Genomic DNA, 20,282 nt, shown 5'->3' on the forward strand with positions numbered 1-20,282 from the left:
AATCACGAATATTAATGATTAATTTTATGATGTAACAAAGTTAAATGTTATCTAAAAAAACACACGCTTGGACATCCCCTCCCCTCGATCCTTGTACATAAACACATATTTTCTAATTTCAGTGTTAAATTATTTCAAATAATGTTGTGTTATATCATTAACATGAGCCTAAGGCAAATATTAATTGTGTTTACATGATGGTGCTAGAGATCACAGGAAATGTTCATAAACATTTACATTAAACTGCATATTGATGAATATAATGTAGCTGTGAAGTGTATATCAAATCCTACACGCGAGAGTAAGTATTACCGAACGATAGGGTAGCTGTATATGACGCAATACAATTTAATAAACATATAGTCCGAAAATAAGATCACAGCGAACGACTATATTAAACCTAATAGAGTCTAATTGCTGCAAAAATATCATAAACTATTTTTTTATGTAAGCACTCTGCTTACGAGTGCTATTCATAATCGAAAACTATGCACTTATTGATTCATTTTCAGTATGACAATTATAATCGAGTAATATGGACGGATAATATCTATTTTCAGTAATCAACGGGTTTTTTATTGGCATAATCGAATATTGCACACTATTGCTAGTTTGAGTATTCTTAATGCAAAATGCGCCACGTCAAGATAACACAAATATAAGTTATTAAAATTAACACCAGTTGAAATGACCTATCCATGAAATACTATAGATCATAATACGACATCTAATATGTTTATATAGGCGGTCGGGTAGTCTGGTGGTTAAAGCGTTCGCTCTTCACGCCGAAGACCCTGGTTCGATTCCCGACATGGGTACAATGTGTGAAGCCCATTTCTGGTGACCCCCGCCGTGATATTGCTGGAATATTGCTAAAAGCGGCGTAAAACCTCACTCACTCACTCACTAATATGTTTACATGTACAAATTGTTGACATAATTAATAAGATGATAAATCGATGAGGGGTTTTACATTGTCAAAAATGCCAATCATATGCAAAGCAAAACTGCATCCAAATGTATATGAAGTCACTGTTTGATAAGACAGATTAATATGTCTCTCTAGACTAATTCCATGATTGGAAAGCTATAATTTCTCTTGGCTAGTTTGGTACTTTTCATCCTTCATGTGGAATAGCAGCGCTGGTTATTATAATATTATAAATCAATCCATGATTGCTTAGCTATAATTTCCCGTAGCTAGTTAGATACATATCATCTTAAACGTGTAAAATTAGCGCTGGTTATCATAATATTATAAGTCTTTATAGATAATGTGCATGATTGGTAAGCTATAATTTCGCGTAGCTAGTTAGATACATATCATCTTAAACGTGTAAAATTAGCGCTGGTTATCATAAAATTATAAGTCTCTATAGACAATGTGCATGATTGGTAACCTATTATTCCCAGTAGCTATTTATTTATTGTCATCTGACGAGGTATATCAGAGCTAGATATAATGAATTACTAATAAGTTGGAACCATTCAAAGACAGTTTATAGCTTTACGCTTTCACTGCTGGAGTGAACTGTGAATGGCCGTCCTTAGTCTGTTCGGGAGCATCAGGTGTTGGGCCAAGCTTCTTTGCAAATGCCGGGTGAATTCTGAAACAATTTGAAAACGCAGCGTTAGGTATTCATAGCGGAATCTTAACAAAAAACCGCATGTGAGTTTGAGTATAATATTGCGGCATTATTGAAAGCGGATTATCAGTTCTCAGTGACATCAACGCTATTCAATCAATTTATCTTTCATTAAGCACTTTAAGGCCGCGGGTCTGTAGTACATACAAACAATGCTATTCGTTGGAGGCAATGTATAATCATGGCCAATCGGGCTTCAGCGCATGCTTTTGTACTTCACTCTTTAATCAACACAATCTACAGCATATTAAAACACCAACTGTTTCTTTAAATTGAGTGCCTTTTGGTGTCACGTGGGGGCACGGGTGGCCCAGTCGTCTAAGGCGCCGCGATTCGCTGTGCAGAGTTGAGTCCCTCGGGCACGCCAGAAACCTAGATTGTGGGTTCGAGTCCCGGTTCGCCCCGATTATGTTTCTAGTTTTGTCAGCACCATATTCGTGCTCGTGGGTTTCACCGAGAGTGGAAAACGTCTGAGACCTGCATCACTTCGGGCTTTCCTCTCACATTAAGCTAACATGCCGTGATATAACTGGAATACTATTAAAAGCAGCGTTAAACCCAACTCACTCACTTACTCAATTGGTGTCACGTTTGTACAATGTGACGCCACTGACGGGGTGTTCCTGTAAGAATGTGTAGCCGGTACGTCGTGCCTTAGAATGTCTCATGAGACTGCTGGTAGGCATTGGTTATTGCATATCATCACATTACGTTTACTAGTCCGGTTTAGACTATTTACAGTCACCCATTGTGTCATTTTGTCGCACTGCAGTGAAGCATATGCAAATTATTATTCAAAGGAATTGATATGACTTGATAAGTCGTCTTGAACCTAAAGAATAACAATGTACTGCTCACAAAATAAGATAGGACAAAAACATAACAAAATTGCTAATAAATATGATAATTATAAATTCCTGTGTACCCCATGTTCCAGTAGCACAGAGGACTCGTTTCGATAACAAATAGATACAAGGCATGCATAGATATGAATCAGGGCGGAAGGATGACAGTGTCATGTGGGTTCCTGTGTTTGGAAAATGAATACACGATTTGGTATATTTATCGTTTCTTACATTTCCTCCAGTTACATTAAGCTTGAATTTGTCTAAAAACATCTTATATGTGCATCATTATGAGAAACATTCACATTTATTTTATCCCTTCCAATACATAGTCATATTATTCTATTTTAAAGTTTCAAAGATTTGCGTTTCAGGAGGCTCAGTGGCTTCAACTTGGACAGTTTTGTCTATGTGTGGCTGGGGGTTGGGGATGGGCGTACCTTAAGCTTCCACAATCAGCTGTGCAGTGTTTTCCATGTGTGGCTGGGGGTTAGGGATGGGATGAGGGAGGGGGATGGGGGGAGGGGAATGTGTGTGGGAGTGTTCTAAGTTTCCACAATCAGCTGTACAGTGTTTTCTACGTGTGGCTTGGGGCGAGGGGAGGGGTGGGGGAGGGCAATAGTGGTGGGAGTGTTCTAAGTTTCCACAATCAGCTGTACAGTGTTTTCTACGTGTGGCTGGGGGTGAGGGATGGGATGAGGGAGGGGGATGGGGGAGGGGAATGTGTGTGGGAGTGTTCTAAGTTTCCACAATCAGCTGTACAGTGTTTTCCATGTGTGGCTGGGGGTGAGGGATGGGATGAGGGAGGGGGATGGGGGGAGGGGAATGTGTGTGGGAGTGTTCTAAGTTTCCACAATCAGCTGTACAGTGTTTTCTACGTGTGGCTTGGGGTAAGGGATGGGATGAGGGAGGGGGATGTGGGGAGGGGAATGTGTGTGGGAGTGTTCTAAGTTTCCACAATCAGCTGTACAGTGTTTTCTACGTGTGGCTTGGGGCGAGGGTAGGGGTGGGGGAGGGGAATAGGGGTTTCTATGCAGAGTGTTAATAGGGATGGGAGTGGTCTACGTTTCGACAATCAGCTATACAACTTTCTCTATATTTGTGGCTCGGGGTAGGGAGATGGATGGTTCTAAGCTTCCACGATAGCTGTACAGTTGTGTGTCCCTCAGCCTGATTACGATCCCATTGGGGCCTTAGCATAGATGTTTAGTTTGTCAGCCTCATATATACACGTGAAATACGTCAACGCCCTGCCTCACCTTGTTCCCATTAAGATGACACGTCGTGGTGTCACTGAAATGCAATTCACATTTGCATCTGTTTTGATGATTTTTCAATTCAACAGGTGAAAGAAAAGTAGGTGTGCCACGGCACTGGGCGGTCCAGACAAGATATCTTTCAGAAATTCAGTTCACGCTTCGGACGTTCCCATCTACCCCCATCTCTTCATGATACGTTTATACATATGGATAACGTATTAAATGTATACACAATGATAGGCGTGTGGTATCTGCATACTACCGCGTACAAACAGTATTCATGCATTTTCACTTTCGTGTCACTTTCCTCCTGTGATACTATATTCTCAAAGTTTGCCGGCTTCAATATCTGACTTATTTGATATGATTAAGAAAAGGGTTTTGTCGTTTGTATTATCATGAATTACTATTACATTGATGATGTCAAACGGGCGTTACGGGGAAGGATATATTCAGGGATGTAAAGGTTTGATGGAAAATAGTTGAACGGTATTCACCCGAAAAAAGACGTTATCACGCGAGTGTGGGTTTGGATGGTAAACATCCTGTATTAAGAACACACCTTGCATTGAGCTAACCTTTTTAGCAAACTTTGGCGAGACAAATACAACGTGTTTATTCCGTATACAGGATAGTTTCCAACCCGAAGCACATACATGGGATTGCCTTTTATCCTATAATGTCAATCTTTAATTATGTCGTCATTAAATATCTCACACAAACGGTACCTAAGCATTGCAAGTTTTCCTTGGAAGATGTGCATTCATATATTACGTCACAAGCCCAGAGATAAGTCAGTCAGATTGTTTCAATTGAAAATTGTAGTTTAGTTTGTTTGTTTGTTTGTTGTTTAAGGCCGCAATCAGAAATACTCCAGCTATATGACGGCGGTCTGTAAATAATCGAGTCTAGACCAGACAATCCAGTTATTGACATCATGAGCATCGATCCACGCAAATGGGATACGGTGGCATGCATCAACCAAGTCAGCCAGCTTGACCATCCGATCCCGTTAGTCGCCTCTTACGACAAGCATAATCGTCTTTAAGGGCAAGCATGGGTGGCTGAAGACCTATTCAACCCGGATTGTCACGGGTCTTGTATTTTAGAGAGTGGCGTAACTACCGCATGGTAAAAAGACAATTGTCTGCACAAACTTGCTCAAGGTAATGTCTTTCCCTTTTTCATATGGAAGATACTTTAGTCTACGAGACGTTGTTCACAGTGTGTTTTGTCACATTACATTGTCATAACGTTGCGAAATGCAGTCCCACACGAAATTTATGCACCATACAATATGAAACAGAGTATTGGCAAAGCATCGTGAACACATGACACATTTTTGTGTTTTATTCTCAATGCAAAGAATAAAAGAGTGAATGGCTTGTGCTCAGCGCCGCTGTTAGGCGTTAACCACTTCGGTGAAACCCACGAGCACGGGTATGGTGTCGACAAACCTAGAAACGTAATCAGGGCAAACCGGGATTCGAACCCACAATCATAGGTTTCTGGCGTGCCCAAGTGATGCAACTCTGCACAGCGAATGTATAAACCCCCGTAAATTGGTTAATGTGTACAGTTAGGCATAATATGCACACGCGAATGTATGTATGTATATATATATATATATACATATATACCCCCACCCACCCCACCCCACCCCCGTATGTATGTGTATGTATACATACATACCCCGTGAGTCCAAAGATGAGCTGTATAATTTACTCAACCGGTTTCACAAATGTGATTTTCAAGAGTACAGTTATACCGTTACGCTGTGTAGGGCAGACGTACTACACATACAGAAATAAGTATTGTAGTAGCAGTAAAATGAACAACAATTGTATAAAATAATTCAATTTGTTTAGGCCATTTAATTTTGGTTTGAAAATAACTTTCTTTTATCTTTCTCAGTGCATAATTTTCACATTTGCAAAACAGGAATATAAGTGGTGTTTTATTCCCGGCACACTGAGCAATGTATTGACTGAGTGGGATACACCGACAAGAGGGGTCCCTTATTTGTTGTCGGTGGACCCTCACTCTCGCTCTTAGGGTGTCCCCTGTCTGTCCAATGTATTCGGCCTTGCATCCAGCACACTGTATGACATTAATCAAGTTTTCCGAAGCACAATTCATATTTTCATTGACATAGAGATTTTTGCCGTCTTTGAATGTAAAATAACAACATTGTAAAACATAAGGGCAAGTACCACAATTAGGCCTGTTACACTTTTTTACTGTTTGACTTCTGAGAAATAAGCCCCAGTAAGAATGTGTTTCAATTTTGGCTGTCTTTTACTTTTAATAGGTTTATTTAGGGACATTTTTGTTTTAGTTCGTTACACTTATTCAAAGAATATGGTGTCTCCCGAACATTTCCAAATATGTATATATGATGAGGAAACACACATGGATTTGTATAAACACTCGATAAAGTGTTTACGTTCTTAATTCTTCCGTTGTCTTTGCTCTTTAAAGCCGTAGACAAAGTATGCTGGTGTAAATCAGAACAGTGGCCCTAACCGTCCCGTCATATTTAAGAATTAAGAGCACCCTGCATGCACTGCTAGTTGTCGATTCACCAATGTCTTTACAATTGGGTACCTGGGTATGCTCTTAGAAGGTCCGGGGTACAATAGGTCTTCAGCAACCCATGCTTGCCATAAAAGGCGACTATGCTTGTCGTAAGAGGCGAGTAACGGGATCGGGTGGTTAGGCTTGTTGATTTTGGTTAATGCATGTCATCGATCCCAATTGAGTGGATCGATGCTCATGTTGTCAATCACTGGATTGTCTGGTCCAGACTCGACTACTTACAGACCGCCGTCATGTAGCTTGAATATTGCTGAGTGGGGTCTTAAACAATAAACAACCACACTTGATTGTAGGTTTGACTTATATTCCATTCCATCATTTCCATCGGTTACAAAAATATCATCTTATCATCGATCAATTAAGAACACAGTTTATAACTACGATTTAACGTTGACATTCATTAACGTTTTTCATGAGTCATGTAGCTGGAATATTGCTAAGTGTGGCCTTAAACAACAAACAAACAAACAAACAAAAACTTAGAAGGAAGACAGTGAAACGTTTGAGTTTTGGCACGAAATTATAGATTTGAACTGATACCCTTGGCTTATGAGTAAGAAGCTAGTGACAAAATCTAGTTCTTAGAAAACTGTAGAATACTCTGAAATTAATGTCGAAATTATTTAAATCTATTTATTGTAAGCAAACAACAAACATTGTTACTGTAGAACAATCAGAGCGTACATACGCTCAGGTCATTTCTCGTTGTCAGGAGTTATATATGTACTTCCGCGTTACAGCTGGTTGGCATATGGCTGTCAGTGTAAACATCAAGTATGAAATGAAATTGTGTGGACATTAATCGGGGTACAAAGTAGGAACAAAATATAACAACTGATTTTGTATTGCTTTTTGTTCATCTTATATGTTCATCGTGCACTTTCGGAGAAGGGAATGCGAGTAACTGCACTGAAAGTAATTGTTAATTACATTATGTTTATAAAACTACCGCGAACTTGCTTCAAACACATACATATTAGTATGAAATCAATTCTTTGTACACAATACACACGGTGATTGTACACAATAAGATATGGGTATATTACCACCATTTAAGAGTATAAATCAAATCGTAATGTGAATACACATTGGTATATATATATATATATATATATATATATATATATATATATATATATATATACACACACACACACACACACACACGTTAATGGGTATACACATTGGTAAATATCCGTAGTATATGCACACACATTAACGTGTATACAGATGGGTATATATATATGTACACACTTTACACATATGTGTATGCACATGGGTATATATACACACAGATTAATGTGTATACACATGGGCATATATATACACACATTAAGTTGTATACACATCGGTATATATATGCACACACGTTAAGGTGTATACACATGGATATATATATATACACACATTAATGTGTATAAACATGGGTATATATACACACACATGTGTATACACATGGGTATATATACACACAGATTAATGTGTATACATATGGGCATATATATACACATTAATGTGTATACACATTGGTATATATATGCACACACGTTAATGTGTATACACATGGATATATATATACACATACATTAATGTATATACACATTGGTATATATATGCACACACGTTAATTTTTGAAGTTGAATATAAATGACACTACATCACGCACACAGACATATACCATACAGTTTTGGATTCTGCGCGAATTTCTCTATCCTGTGACATTATCATTTTAAGAAGAACAAAACTACTGAAAACCGACTACTATCGCTACTTTTGATATTTTACCATTCACAGCGTTATGTTTCATGTATTTTTCTAAATCTAAATATCGAGTATTCACAGGAGAATTCCAAAACGTTCATTCCAAAACGTCGCCGAAAACCCTAGAATTTGTTACGATGTTTTAGAAAATACCTCAACACAAACGCTGAAGTGAACTTTCCGCCATATTGGATAGTGTTTACAAAATCACGTTTCCCACATGCCGACTATGACAGGCCTATATTTCACACTCAAATGCAATACACACATCCCTGAATTTCTCGTACAGTTTAGCATCAAATATACAAATGTCTTTGTCACTAATAAAATTAATATAGATGGAATAAAGAGAAATATATTACATGTAGGTGTGAAAACGAACGCTGTGCTATGAAACCAGTACTCTTTGATAACGTAAATCGAAGCGACAAAACCCTTTCCATATTCATAAGAAATTTCGATTGTACGATTTCTACTATGTCATTATCATGTCTATGGATCACTATCAGACAGAAATGCGTGAGCGTATCCTGCCCACCGGAGGCAGCATCATTGAGATTCTACAATGTGTAGCAGTTTCTCTTATATTGATATATCAATTCGTCTATTCATTGCAGGAAATTGATCAATATCTTGAAAATATACCTTGGAAGACTAACGAAGCACATAAGTGAATTACAAATAGATCCCTTGCAAAGAGTCGGAAATTCAAAGATGAAGGGAAATATCCACTTAATAATGGATGCATACATGTCTAATATTAAAAATATATCGGTATGTTTTGAACTATTCTATGAGCACTTGATTGATGTAAATTAGATGCCTAATTAATATGCACTATCGACCTAATAGTTTTATCTTTTTCAAGACCTTTTACAAACACTACAAACAAAATCACTTTATATTGTGCCTAAAAACTTTCTGTTTTATAAATATATAACAATGTCGTCTTACTCCGACTTCGACAAAGACATAAAAGAAGCGTAAATAAAACATTCAAATTTTCAATAATTCATAACATTTGGAAATAAGGCCGGCACTCCCTTAATAATGGTGCAACAATAGCAAATTCAATTTCCACGAGCAGGTGAATGCGGAGGTTTAAGCCCAGTTCTACCGGTTAGATAGGGTCATACATTTCACTATTACGTCCTTTATAATGTTTGTTTGTTTGTTTAAAGCCGCACTCCGAAATATTCCTGCTGTTTGACGACGGTCTGTAAATAATCGAGTCTGGACCAGACAATCCAGTGATTGACATCATGAGCATCGATCAACAAACTTGGGACACGATGACATGCATCAACCAAGTCGGCGAGCCTGACCACCCGATCCCGTTAGTCGCCTTTTACGACAAGCATAGTCGCCTTTTACAGCAAGCATGGGTTGCTGAAGACCTATCCTACCCCGGATCTTCACGGTTCCCTTTCTTATGTAGTATCATTTCCTATGATTTGTGATTGCTCCAAAACGCATATGGTTTCAATGTCCAAATTTGCGCTGGAATAATTTAGTTCGTCGTCATCCACAGCACATTCCTAGTAAGCTGAGATACAATGGACTGAGTCTAAACGTAGCGGAGTTATGCCCTCTGTTGGTGTGAGTGTCTATTGTCGCCTTTTGACGTCATGGGTAAAAACCGATTCTGTTCATATATGGCAAGCTATGTTTCGTATCGAATATAAAACGTTATACATACGCATGGAAATTCATTTGATATATCATTATGTCGTTTATATATTAGACACTTGCTAGTTTCCGTAAAGCTAGTTTCCGTATCGTCATTGGTATACGACGAAAAGCGGTGAGATTTGTTGGGGTTATTTTTACAAAACTCGGACAAAACTTAGTTCTGTCTCTTTTTCAAACCGGTTTGATATTTGCATCATATACTACTCCATCATATAGGAAATATAATAGTGTACATCCCTGCATAAATGTATTGTTGGAGGTAGACCAAGAGCTCAATTCTCGCTCAATGTTAACTTTTCAGATCATATGAAAATGTGCGTTAGAAAAATAACTCGGCACCCAGAGGGTCAAACTGATCACAAAACCGGTCATACATGTACTTATATCAAGGCTCATTATTCCGATCACTCTCTACGGTACTGGAAATAAACGTTTAAATGAATCATAATATGAATTTCTGCAGCAAATAACGAAATTGTCTAAGGACGCAAACGAGATATATTCGAACAGGTCAATAAGTACCCTTAAAAACATAGGGAATCGTATGTCACAATGTCAAAGGCAATGTTCTTTAGAGGCGCAGTCTGTGGCAACCATGTGGTCACTAGAAAGTCGTTTGCTTTTATCTGAATCTGCCTCCTGCCGCCTTTCACGTACATGTTTTCCAAGAACCTCTAACATGCCTCTAAGTAACTAAGTCCGGCCCAATGGTGACACTTCCCGTCCCGTCCCCTCCCGAAACTTCAACAGTAAAACGTCAATCCACTATAAAATGAAATGAACATCCGGTCTGTTTCTGAACGTTTCTGATTTGCATGTGTAACATGGTCAAATATCGATATGAAAAGAGGGTAATCCACTGACTAAACATACTTACACCATTTAAATGACTCGAAACAAGTGAAAGTACGCACAATTAATGCTTAACGCTGACCTTGACCTTAATTTACGCAATTATCATTTACATAATATATAATTTATTATTTCATTCTTTTCAATTTATTTTAGTGATTCCTGTTTTCCACCAATGTTTAAGGCTACTAGAAATTCGGTCACGAGACGGGATTAATTTCCGCCTGTCTGCGGTCAAATCGCGAAAACGCACCACATTTTCACGCTTGAGATAAAAGCCAAATAAATATGTATTTCTTCAAGTTAGTGTCTTGTTCCTGTTAATATCTGTCTTCTCATTGCATGCGCCAAAAGCGCTCCACATGGCATTGTGAAAGGAGATTAAGCACTTGATACCCATGATCTTTGAAGAAGAACATCGTCATCAAGATCCGAAAAAGAACTTAAATGAGTTTACGTTTAGTTGCGCACGGCCTCGAACAGGCTTCGACGTGCGTCACTTTTCGGGCAATTTCGGGCATTCTCGTACACATATGTGTATTCATTCAAATTAAAAATAGAAGCCCAACGGGCTAGTTGTGATGTCGCCTTAATGTAGACAAAAATATTTCAGCTGGGCAAGGGCTGACGGCGATATTTAGCTTGACAACGCATTGCATCAATGTCACTGATGTGCTCAGGACTCATCAAGGATGTTGTCCGTGCATCATCCTGCTACTGAAGGGTGTGCCAACCAGTGGACATCGAATTCCGCTCTAAACACGGGTAATATGAGATCCCTACACTCTCGGGAATATTAATCTGTATTCGGTAAAGATGCCACAACTCCTGGGTACAAGGAAGGGAACATGTTCTGCTTTTAAACGAAATCTATATCGACGTGGCATTTGTGTGTTAATATCTTTCGGCCATGGGTGCCATGCCAGTTTACACTTGTCAGAGGGGTACACAAAGTACAATATCTAGACTACCATTTTAGTAGAAGCCTCGGTGGCTGAGTAGGGTAGATCGCTGCCTTGTGTGCCTCCCTCTGGCAGCGTGGGTTCGAATCCCCCATGAAACTCAACCCCAAAAAGTAGGAGAATCTGTACTTTACTGTGAAGGTGCTGTCCCAAAATATAACATTTGTTACAGGAATCTGTATCTTTAAAAGATTTGGAACAGGGAATGATTGATATTAAAACAAGAGTTTGCCACTAACGTGTCTATATCCCCCGCCCCTGTTGCAGAATTTATGACAAAATTGAATCTTAAAAAACCCTAACTTTTTTAACCAAGGTGGAACTTGTCATGGAAATTGTAAAAAAAGAAGAGTTTGGAACCTGAGTCCATCTTGTTGCCATGGAAACGTACAAAATAAATATTTCTAAAATTTAGAAATAGCAAAAGGCACCAGGTCAGCATGTACCTGACAGACCTGCAAAGTTTGATGAAAAAATATTGAACGGTTTATGAGTTGTGCTCCAGAAACGAACCCTACCCTCACATAACCTAAGTCCGTCTTGTTGCCATGGAAACGTAAAAAACAAAAAAAATCTAAAATTTCTAAGTATCAAAAGGCACCAGTTCAGCATGTACTTGGCAAACCTGCAAGGTTGGATGAAAAATATTGAACGGTTTCTTAGTTATGCTCCGGAAACGAAACGTGTTGGGCGGGGGATAATAACACGTGAGGTTTGACATACAAATTGCACCAACACGACATTTTGAAACTTGTCTTACCTTCCCATGAAATCCCTCAATTCCTGAAAGAAAACAAAGAAATACATTAAATTACACTATATCAGAAACCAGTTCACTGCACTGAACTTACGTTTATGAAAACGCACCATTAATTATTAATTATGCTTGAGCCACTAACACGTGGTGTATGGTCAGGACCGTTACTGTTACATGTGGTGATGATCAAGTGGCTTTATTGATAGGTGTCTCTGACGAGCTGGGTGGGCTTGTACACAATGACGTCTAGGTGTGGGACAAGTATATCTATCCTGTAACTGATATCGCAATTTAAGTATGGTAACAGGGACACGTATGACGTAACAAACAAGTGACGTCACATCAGACTTTATGGCATGATGTCTGTGCTGGCAGAGCAGCCGATTGGTAGTAGTATTTTACAAGACGGTGACAAGCCAATAAGAGGTATCAACAAGGGATGAACAACTTTTCATTTACCTCTCTTTTGTACACGATAACCACCAGAAGAATGCATAGGAAGCTGGTGACGAAGAAGGTAACCACGACTGCAATGGTGACTTGTCCTCTATTGCCTGGAGGCAAGGGGCACGTTGGAGGAGTTGGAGGAGTTGGAGAAGTATCTGGAACTAAGTAAACTATTCCGTTTATTCCCTTAATCCCGAATAATGAAACACACATACCACACCAGGTCATATTAAACGTGTATTACAGAGAAATGCATGTGATTTTCGTGAGAAACTAGGGCCGGCCGCCGCCGCATATGCAAGAATTGTGACGATGACGGACCCCTGGCCTGCAACGTGTGTGACCAAATTGTATTGAACCGTATGCATTCTCTCTGAATTACACGTCTCGCGACTGTGCAATTATGCCACAAAAACGTTTCACAGAGCCCAATGGGCTTCTTATACACCTGGGAGTGTACAGTACCGGGTGCAGAACGGGTTATTGTATGCCGCTGTTTTGGGCTCTATAGCACGGCTTAGTGATTTACATTGTATCGCCATTTAACTAGGCGAATTCCTATAAGCGACTCTAGTTTCGTTATCACGCACTGATCCATGTACTATTCTCAATGTATCCTACCAATAAAATAACTGACGTTGTTTTACACATTAACTAGGTGAAGCGTTTGGATGCTTAGAAATAATCAATTGAATCGAAATCGTATTATGTTCGTTATCTGTGATGGTTATTCCTATATTGGACACAGACATATACACTTTCACTTAGACGCTAGATATTGAAACTATTATTACTTATGAATCAGAACAAACAATCGTGTTAGAATGTTGGACTGGCAGATGGTCATTCTGTACCTATGGGGACGGTAGAGTAGTCTTGTGGTTAAAGCGTTCGCTCGTCACGTCGAAGACGCGGGTTCGATTCCCGACATGAATACAATTTGTGAAGCCCATTTCTCGTGTCCCCTACCGTGATATAGCTGGGATTTTGCTAAAAGCGGCGTAAAATCTTACTGACTCACTCACTCTGTACTTACCATGTAAAACTGTAACGCCTCCACAGGAAATTGTCCTACTCTTTTGGCAGATTATTTCCAGTTGTACATCCCCAAAGTGTTCTTTTGTCATATTTATTTCTTTGACAGCGGTGATATTTGTAGGGCCAGTCACATGTACACCTGTAGACAGTGTCTCCCGAACGCTCCCGACACGGAGTGAAACCTTGAAAGCTATAGAGCAATAGTAGTTCTGGATGGTTACTGTCAGTGATATCTTCTCATGCAGAAGAACTGGACAGGTGTCAACGGTTATGCTGCATGGTGGGTTCCCTGAAAATGATGATGCATAACAATCTAACAGCAAACACTCTGGTAGGAATGTTATCGGACATTCACACTTTACAACTTGTTTTATACTATTTGTTGCATGCAACACATGGTATGCCACTTGTTGTACGTGAGTTGTACAAAACAGTACATGCTCTATTTGCATACGACAAATTGTATGAACGCAGCCAATCAAAACGCGTATGAACTCACGTGGTATGTACGCGTCCATTTGTAAAGAAATGGCGACTCCGATACACGTCAAAACCTCGGCTTTTCGGTATCCAAAGTGTTTCTACTCAATAAAGGGCCTATTAAAATTAGGTACGAAGAATAACACTTTAATATTTTGACAGTTTCGTCGTTCTCATACTCAGGTTCAACTGTTCACAGAGTTATTTGAAACGGCAGGCCATGTGACTGTACACTGTAGGCCCAGATGAGATTAGGTCCATAATACGTTTCTAAAATTTTAAATACACCACACACACAAATATACGTCACAGTTTTGGATTCTGTGGTACAGTATCTATTATGCGATGCCTTTAACATCTATTTTAATGAAAATATATGTACAGCAAGCAACATAGGAAAATAGTCTATTGGTTATTCTGTACTCTAGGTCATATCGCATATTACAAACATGATGACCATCTTATTAACTGTAAATGTATAGGCTGAATATGAGGATGGTATATGATAATAGTATGTCACAGCCTATGTTCTGCTTCTTATTTGTAGCACTTGACAGAAGAATATACTCAGACATGGAGGAATTACTTTCATTGGGTAAAATACTCTTCTTAACTCACCGATTTTCGTAACGCCACCACAGGTAAAAAGCGTACTATTTGAGCTGATAAATTCCAGTCTTACATACGGAAAGTCTGTTAGTGTCATATTTATTTCTGTAGAAGCGGTGACGTTTCCAGGTAGCTACACGGTGGCTCCTGTACCCTCCCGACAATACGTGAAAATATAAAAGCTGCAGAACTATAGTTGTCCTGGATGCTTGCCGTAAAAAGCGACTATGATCGATGCTCATGATGTCAATCACTGGATTGTCTGGTCCAGACTCCATTATTTACAGACCGCCGTCATACAGCTGGAATATTGCTGAGTGCGGCGTTAAACAACAAACAAACAAACTGTACATGTCAGGGGTATCTCATCATGTAGATGAACTGACCATGTCTCCCTGGTTATGCTGAATGATGAGTTCATCCTGAAAAATTAGATGTATTTGACGCAATTTGTACATTTTGAAAAATGTCACGGTCATACGTTCACCCCATAATAACCATAAACCTTGCTAAGTACTTACTTTCAGCAACAACAAGACTGCTATACACAAAGTTATTGTCGCCATCAGCACACCCCCATTGTCCTGCATGTCTCTGTTGTACCTTCAGTATCGTTAGTTGAGTGCAAGATGAGTTTATAGGAACTGCCTGGAATCCGCTGACAGGTGTGCAGCCCGTTTGTGAACACTGTGGACTGTTCCCACTTGGAGCCTTGTAAATGATGTTAGAGAAGGCTTGAGATGTAGAGCAGGTCAGACTAGAAGGCTCATTCAGGTAGGATTCCTCGGGGCACTGGATCTCAACCGTACCTGTGAGAAGGAACAGGAATACAACAACATAAACACGGAGAGCTGGTCACTTGAATGCCTTTTGTGATGCGAGTAATGTTTTCTCAGTGTGAGTGACTTAACGTTTACCGTCATTAATGTATATTGAGTGTGAGTGAGTTAAAATCTAACGTGACTTATGTATAACGAGTATGAGTGCGTTAACGTTCAACGTCTTTATCTATAATGAGTGTGAGTGAGTTAACGTTGAACGTCACTTATGTATAATGAGTGTGAGTGAGTTAACTTTTAACGTCTTTAATGTATAATGAGTGTGAGTTAACGTTTAATGTCACTAATATATAATGCATGTGTGTGAGTTTACGTTTAAAGTCACTTATCTATAATGAGTGTGAGTGAGTTAACGTTTAACGTTGCTTATGCATAATGAGTGTGAGTAAGTTTCATTTTAACATCGATTATGAGTGTGAGTGTGTTCAAGTGTAACGTCACTTATGTTTGATGAGTGTGAGTGAGTTAACATTTAACGTCACTTATGTATAATGAGTGTGAGTAGATGAAGTTTAAAGCCACTAATATATAATAAGTACGTTAAAGAGTTAAAGTTTAACCTTACTAATGGACAATGAAGAGAAATGTTTCAGTGTATACATTCAAATGTTTTGAACCGTTATGTTCGGGTTGTTACACCGCTAATGTAGTGCCTGTATTAATGTACTGATTTCATAGCATCGATTGCCTACATATGCAATTTCGTTTGCCTTCGCGTTTCTATAAACCTAAAATAAAGAGCCCCATCCGCTAGCGGACTAATGATTGGCTGATAATCGGGTGTGGCTACATTTTTTTTGTATTTCAATGACTATAGCAATCTGTGAAGTTAGTATTGTTGAATTGTTCTTAAAAATTGACTTGAATATATTGTTTCGATTCCAGAGTTATATACGTACAGAAGGATGTACACACGTTGCATTATCCGCTACCTCCATAAACGCAGCTCAAGTCTTAAATACCTTTCTAAAATTCTCTCTCCTCCAAAAATAATGAATAAATAATTTGTCTGCAGGACATGCTGTATTTCCAAGAAGAAGAAATATTTTGGGCTCCTTTAACAGACCCATATAGCGTGTTTTGAATTTCTGCGCGATAGAAATATCTTGTCTCCAAAGCTACAATAATGTTTCATTGACATAGTGATGGTCAAACGTATAAAGCGTACACAATATAGGACAGTACTGACCTGAGGCGTGTTTCTGTGGATGTGTCAATTATCTGGAAACAAGAGTCCAGTTCGAAATGCAAGCAACTACGTTATATGGCTACTCAAAGACGGCATATGAAACCGGATCGTGTCGATGAAATCCCAGTAAGTGTATGGATTTACTGCCAATAGATATTACATGACCATCACTGTAGTATCAGTTAATGTCCTCCGTGAAATACTTTGCATACGTTTCATTTAAATTTGAACCAATGGTAATAAATTCCACAGATTCATGTGTAGAATCCACAAAGAAAACAGTTATAGGTACTCAATATGCAGCGCGAAAAAACATAAAGATTGCCACGCCAAATGGCTTTGTAAAGATGGTTTTCCACTTAAGACGGACAAGGAATCTATGTGGTGTTTTAATAATGCTGCTACACAATATATGCATTGAGAAAACGCTAAATTGACGTTTAATGTGATCGAACTCTCAGCTACATGCTGTTCATTGAATGAGTGCCCGGCCTGAACACAAGTGTATAGCAAGTTGGATGGCGTTGGGGTTTAACGCCGCTTTGAACAATATTTCAGTTATATCAGTTGTGTCAGTCGAATGTGGGAGGAAAGCATAACCGATGCAGTTCTTAATAGCAGTTTACTACTTTAGTAAAATCCACAAGTACGCTTTTAGACCTCACAAACAGAGAAACACACTCAGGGCGAATCTGGGACTAGAACCCACAATCATAGGTTTCTGGCACGCCTAGGGGACGTAACTCTAGACAGCGACTTACAGTGCATTAGACGTCTTGACCACCCGTGGTCGTGAACATGAAGGTATTTTGAGAGCCAGGTAATATATGGCATCAGAATAATATGTCATATTTACAATAAAAGTCTGAAACTATAGCCCTATAATGTACTTATGCTGCAGTCGTAACGGGTACCGTCTATAAAGCAAGAACAAAAGCCTGTTGTGTCGAATGTTTTAGGGATGATTATTTTATCATATTTTGTCAATCGATTGGCAAAATGGCTACTGTTTTGCATTTGCACACCACAGCTGACAAACATCATCCAAATAAACGCCAGCTGCATATGCATAACATTTCAAATCAGATGAAAAAGAATGTTGCCAAAGTATTTATGCATTTAAAATAATACAATAGCAAAAACCTGTGCGTCCTTTGTGAGATGGTTGTTTTGTTGCATTTCCCGTGCAGGCAAAATCATGCAGGATGAGGGAACAAGATAAAGCAATGCATGGTGAGTGAGTTTGGTTTTACGTCGCCTATAGCAATATTCCAGCAACATCACGGCGGGGAAAAATTGTGATTTCGTGATTTGTCATAAATTGATTATAACATCATATAAACAAAAATAGAAACCTACTGTCTGCGACATGCATTGTGAGGTTTGCCAGGACGTAGAGGACAAGGACAAGTCTGTTGATGGAAGACTTCATCTGTCAACATAAGACACGTGATTGGTATTAATAACTGCCACCATGCGAACTAACATGCTTTACACGTACAAAAAACGCACACATTGCCAGGATAATATCATTTTCAACCAGGCAAATGAAGAAAACACGAAATGATTCATGTTGAAATGAATTACAGATATATCAAATACGTATACTCAACAACAAAAGGAATTTTTGTTGTTCAGTTTATAATAATAGGTATTTGCAATTACTGATATCTTGAAAATACTTGCTGAGAACCAACATTCGATTTATGAATGTTGGTTCTCAGCCAAAAATGGAACAAAACAATATGTGGTGGTCACTGACTTAACAGGACGCCTCTTAAAACAACTGTTCGGTTAAACAAGGGCGCGCAGTATAATGTGGGGAGGATCTGTTTTGCTATTCGAAAATATCTCACCTTTGTAACATATTTGAAGGACTAATTATTAAAAAAACAGAAAACAATAAGGACAATTGTTGATGAACAGGCTAGAATCATATCTCGAAATGTTTTATAATTGACAATGGATTAACATTCGTAGGGATGTCCGGTTTGCCACCATTAAAAACAAACAAAAAAACTTCCTGTTTTACACTTGTACCTTTCTCAGCCGAGGTCATGGATCCACCACAGTATGTTAGTATACATTCTTAAATTGTAATATATCCCTAAGATAGCACAGATCAGCAAAATGGTGTTGCAAATGTCCACCATGCTCTATTAAAGATAAATATGTGATTATAACTTGTGAAAATATACACTCTACTTTAAGCGTGTGGCTCGGTTCATTCAACGAAATATTCACATCTTAAACACAGAAAGAGGTTAACGTCTAAGACCTCCATAACTTGCCTTCCACGTTAAGCTGACACGCCGTGATGTAAGTTAAATACAGTTCGTAGCAGCGTTAAACACAACTAACTCATTCACTCATTCAGTGTATATTAGAGGAAGTCTGATATTTATGTATGGAAAATACAACGAAATGGAAGGTGTTTTGTGTGATTCCTTTCATTCAAGTTATGGTTGGTTGGTTGATCGATTTGTTGATCAGCAATATTCCAGCTGTATGACGGCGGTCTGTAACTTATCGAGTCTGTACCAGACAATCCAGTGATCGATATCATGAGCATCGATCCACGCAATTGGGATCGATGACATGTATCATCCAAGTCAGTGAGCCTGACCACCCGATCCCGTTAGTCGCCTTTTATGACAAGCATAGTCGCCTTTTACGGCATGCATGGGTTGCTGAAGACCTATTTTACCCCGGAATTCAAGTTATGGACAATATACAGCGGGCTCGCCGATTGTGACGATTTAGATATATAACAGACTGACCAACGCACCAGCATCTCAACCAATGGACGAAACGAGATATTCATCCGATACAAGTCAATGGTATGCTATAACATGTGATTACTCGCTCTTTTGGTTTTACATTGTATTTACTCATGATTTTGTTCATGGAATATAATTGTCTCAAGCTCACGTTTAAGAGTCATCAAAACGGTGCTGTATTACAATTGGAACGGTAACAGTTCACCGTGGGATTGTTCAAGCTACTATTGATACAATCAACCATCCAAAACTCGAGGCAGCTCCTGTGCGTGAACCACATGATGAATATCGCATATTTATTTTTACTGCGGTCACAGCCATGCACAGCTTTCACCTGCGACCACATATCACAGTATTTTGTGTACATGTCTTTTAATGTCCATAGGAAGTCATTAAAGAGAAACATTTCGTTCGCTCGTATTATCTCTTACCTTGGTGCCAGTAAGATCCAAACAATATACCTCTGCAGTGCCTTTGCGTAATATCTTCACGCGGTCATCTCGTCCGCTGTCATGTGACCCGTGAACA

General features: G+C 38.9%; 1 protein-coding gene across 1 annotated transcript; it reads right to left on the minus strand.

The window, feature by feature from the left end:
* Positions 1-553: 553 nt before the first annotated feature.
* LOC124150134 lies at positions 554-20,282 on the minus strand. The gene is made up of 7 exons (XM_048387033.1): positions 20,186-20,282; positions 18,334-18,406; positions 15,468-15,755; positions 13,856-14,146; positions 12,832-12,980; positions 12,376-12,398; positions 554-1,607 (listed from the first exon to the last, which is right to left on the minus strand). The coding sequence occupies exons 2-7, from the start codon at positions 18,404-18,406 to the stop codon at positions 1,508-1,510; spliced, it is 924 nt and encodes a 307-aa protein (XP_048242990.1). The 5' UTR covers positions 20,186-20,282; the 3' UTR covers positions 554-1,507.

Source organism: Haliotis rufescens, unplaced genomic scaffold (assembly GCF_023055435.1).
Source record: "Haliotis rufescens isolate VD_foot unplaced genomic scaffold, xgHalRufe1.0.p SCAF_63, whole genome shotgun sequence".
Classification (NCBI taxonomy): Eukaryota; Metazoa; Mollusca; class Gastropoda; order Lepetellida; family Haliotidae; genus Haliotis; species Haliotis rufescens.

Bases quoted from the DNA above. Each gene is read 5' to 3' on its own strand.
- LOC124150134 (XM_048387033.1), bottom strand. From the start codon at position 18,406: ATGAAGTCTTCCATCAACAGACTTGTCCTTGTCCTCTACGTCCTGGCA. The intron at 15,756-18,333 runs GTAGGTTTCTAT...TCCTTCTCACAG, and splicing joins CACAATGCATGTCGCAGACA to GTACGGTTGAGATCCAGTGC. The intron at 1,608-12,375 runs GTAAGACAAGTT...AAATTGTTTCAG, and splicing joins TTGAGGGATTTCATGGGAAG to AATTCACCCGGCATTTGCAA.